The sequence below is a fragment of the Mandrillus leucophaeus genome, unplaced genomic scaffold, assembly GCF_000951045.1.
Source record: "Mandrillus leucophaeus isolate KB7577 unplaced genomic scaffold, Mleu.le_1.0 Scaffold944, whole genome shotgun sequence".
Taxonomy (NCBI): domain Eukaryota; kingdom Metazoa; phylum Chordata; class Mammalia; order Primates; family Cercopithecidae; genus Mandrillus; species Mandrillus leucophaeus.
In genome coordinates, this window is record NW_012110297.1 from 198,762 (window position 1) to 202,050 (window position 3,289).

At 52.4% G+C, this 3,289-nt stretch overlaps 1 protein-coding gene across 1 annotated transcript; it reads left to right on the plus strand.

Annotated features, from left to right (window-relative positions):
* CAMK2N1 (calcium/calmodulin-dependent protein kinase II inhibitor 1) lies at positions 1 to 2,899 on the plus strand (the record flags this gene model as incomplete). The annotated part of the gene is made up of 2 exons (XM_011970346.1): positions 1 to 106; positions 1,570 to 2,899. Coding segments are annotated over 2 exons (177 nt in total), but the record flags the coding sequence as incomplete, so codon positions are not given.
* Between the last annotated feature and the right edge of the window lie 390 nt (positions 2,900 to 3,289).

Here is a 3,289-nt window from a genome sequence, read left to right on the forward strand (position 1 = left end):
GTGGGCCAGATCTTCTCCTGCCGCCTGCAGGACACCAACAACTTCTTCGGCGCCGGGCAGAACAAGCGGCCGCCCAAGCTGGGCCAGATCGGCCGGAGCAAGCGGGGTGAGTTCTCGGCCCCCTTCCCTGACATCCCCTTTTTCCCGCGCGGCGGCCTGAACAAGGGTTGCGGAGGTCTCCCACCCGCTGGAACCGATTCAGACCCGACGGAATCCCCTCCTGCAGAATTGGGGGATCCCGCACTGCGGGTCCGGCTGAAGCGGGTCCCAGGAACGCGTCCTCCTAAGCCCGATCCCCGGCTGGGTCACCCCGGGGGCGTGGCGGCTTCTAGCTGCAGCTGGGGGTCCCCACCCGCGGCAAAGTTTGCTTTTTGATTTGCGCCCCCCACCCCCGCCTTTTGCGCAGTGTAGTCGCAGCTGCGCTCGCTCCACAATCCTGGGGGGAGGGGGTCCCAGGGTCCCCCAGGGGACGGCGTGGGGACCTGCGTGGGGAGGATCCCATTCCTGCAGGGAAGGCTAGGGCGTTCGGGTCTCACGGGGTTTTCATTGTTACTTGGCCTGGGTGGGGGTTTGCCAGGCCTGGGCGATCCGCGCGAGAGCTGGAAAAGCCCCAGAGAGGCGGAGAGGCAGAGAGGCTCCGAGAGGAGCTCCAGAGGCGCGGGGACAATGAGGGGGACCGACGTCTGCCAAGAGAGACTGAGACGCAGGGATGGAGGGGAGGGGGTACGCGGGAGACCGAGGGTGGCAGAAACCGAGACAAAGCTCCCGAGAGGGGAGCTGAAGCGGGAGAGACAGAGCCGAGGACGCGCGTATGGGGAGAACGCAGAAGCCGCCGAAACAATAAAGGCGACCGACGCCTTAGACAGGGAGACCCAGAGACCTCGATCGGCGGCCGTCGCGCCGAGGGACTGATGGAGGGACTGAGAAAGACGAGGCTAGGTCGAGACGGTGAGAGAGGCGGAAGTTACCGCGAGTGTCCCTGCCGCAGCGGGGAGCGCGGGCGGCGGAGTCCGTCGGCCGGCGATTTGGAGAGGGCGCGCAGGAGGGGGCGCCCGCCCAGGCCAGGCCCTAACTCCCACCCGCTGCGCGTCGTGGGAACCGGCTTTGGCGTCCCCTCCTGGCTCCGCGCATCTCCACACCTAGCCTTGCCCAGCGGAGCTGCGCTCGGGACTCCCCGGGGGTCCCGAGACCCAAAGACTTTGGCTCCCTCTCCTATCACAGCTCCAGACATTTCTGTCTAAATTAGTGCACCTGGTGCGGGGAGAACTCGGCCAGTGCGCGCCCCGGCTGCAGCAGGAGCGGCTGGATTGGCGCCCTCTCTGTTTCCTTTTCTCAGAATGGAGCTGAGACGCAGGCTGGAGGATAGGGGATGTTGGGGTGGTTCAGAGGAAAGCAGGGAAGAGACCCCTGGCAGGGGCGGAGGAGGATGGAGCTGTTTCACCGCGCAGTGAGCCCTGCTCCCTCCCCCTCTCCTCTCCCGACCTCCCACTCTGGGCAAAACGGGAAATGTCAGAGACCTCTGGCTAGGCCCAAGTGCGCTCACCTCTCTTTTCCCCCCTTTTTTTGCAGTTGTTATTGAAGATGATAGGATTGATGACGTGCTGAAAAATATGACCGACAAGGCACCTCCTGGTGTCTAACTCCCCCAAAGACAATGAGTTAAGGGAGAGAATAAGAACGGCGATAACAGTTATTGGCAAAAAGCATGAAAACAGAAAGCACTTTGAAATTTATTACTAGCTTGCTACCCACGATGAAATCAACAACCTGTATCTGGTATCAGGCCGGGAGACAGATGAGGCGTGAGAAGGAGGAGGAGGAGAAGGCTCTGGGCTTCTCTGCAAAAATAAAAATAAATAAATAAATAAAATTTTAAAAATAATAAAAAATCACTATATACACACATATAAAGAAATAAAAAGAAGTCTCAGTTGCAGCTATTTGTCAAAATTAATATCCATTTCTTTTTATATACGGTGAATATTGCGCGATTATAGATCTGGATTTTGAACCACTTAATGAAGCGGCAACACCAGGTATTTTGAGGTGTTGGCATTCTTCGCTGATTTGGCTGTTCCCAATGTTTACATTATTTAATCTTGCAAAAATGGTTCTGTGCACTTGGATGTAAAATGCTGTCCAGTTTTATTTTTTTTATGTTGTTATCCTTGGATGTACAAAAAATTCAGAATATGATCTCTGTAGATATTCTGTTTTATTTTGGTCATCTTTAGAAGTTATCAGGAATGTGTTTAAAACAAGAAGAGAACTTTTCTAAGGAATGATACATAGAAAAGATCCTTGTTTTATTTTAAAATGAGTTGTAAAGCTTGTGTTTCTTTGTTGCTGCAAGCTATTTGCCCAAGTTAATGCAAATGGACACATTTTTTATGTCAGAAACACACACACACACACACACACACACGCACACACGAAAAACAAAGAAAAAAATGCTTGAGCTTTTTCTAACCTCCCCTTGCAGTCTGTTGTGTGAGCAGCCTGTTTATTTCTCTAATATTATGTCAGTTTATTCTCTTTAATGGACTGTAAAAAAATGTAATCACAAGAGTGCCAAATATCTTGAAATGCCAAAAGGCATTTTAGTTTCTTTTCTCTGTGCTCTGAGTCCACGTACAGGAATGCTTGGAGTGTCTTTTCTGTTATTTATAGGGATTCTCTTAAGGCACACCAGCTGCCTGTTTTGCATGGTATTTGCAAAAATGCCTCTTGCGTGAGGAAATCTTTTACCATTTTTTGTTTGCAACTTTGGACCTCAAGAGGTTTCCCTTCCCTTCCCCGTTCCCTCTTTTCTTAATTCAATATTCTGTATGTTGCACCTTGAACCAGCACACAGGGCTATTTCTCCAATGTACAATAAAAGAATTGTTCCTGTGTCTCACTCCTCTCTTTCCTCTGTTTTGGCTAGGGGGTGAGGTGGGGGGGACATGACTTGCTGTTTGTGGGCTGGCCGCAGACAGGAAGGAGGGATGGTGGCTTTGGTCTGCGAGGCAAAATGGCAATGTTGGGGGCCCCTATGGGTGGGCTCAGATGAGAGGAAAGATGGGCTGGACTGGCAAGGCTATCCCCCTAAGGTGAATTTATTCCATTTTGGATTTGCAGTTTGAGCTCTCACTGCATCCCTGAGGTTTCTGCCATCTCTGGTGGGGTGAGGGGAGAAAGGGATACTGTGCAGGGAAGCAGCCAATCTTGTTAAGAGCGACTTTGCAGGCTGGCAGAGTTGGATGCAAGTCCCAGCTCCCTGACTTCCTAGGTCTTTGGACTTGAGCCT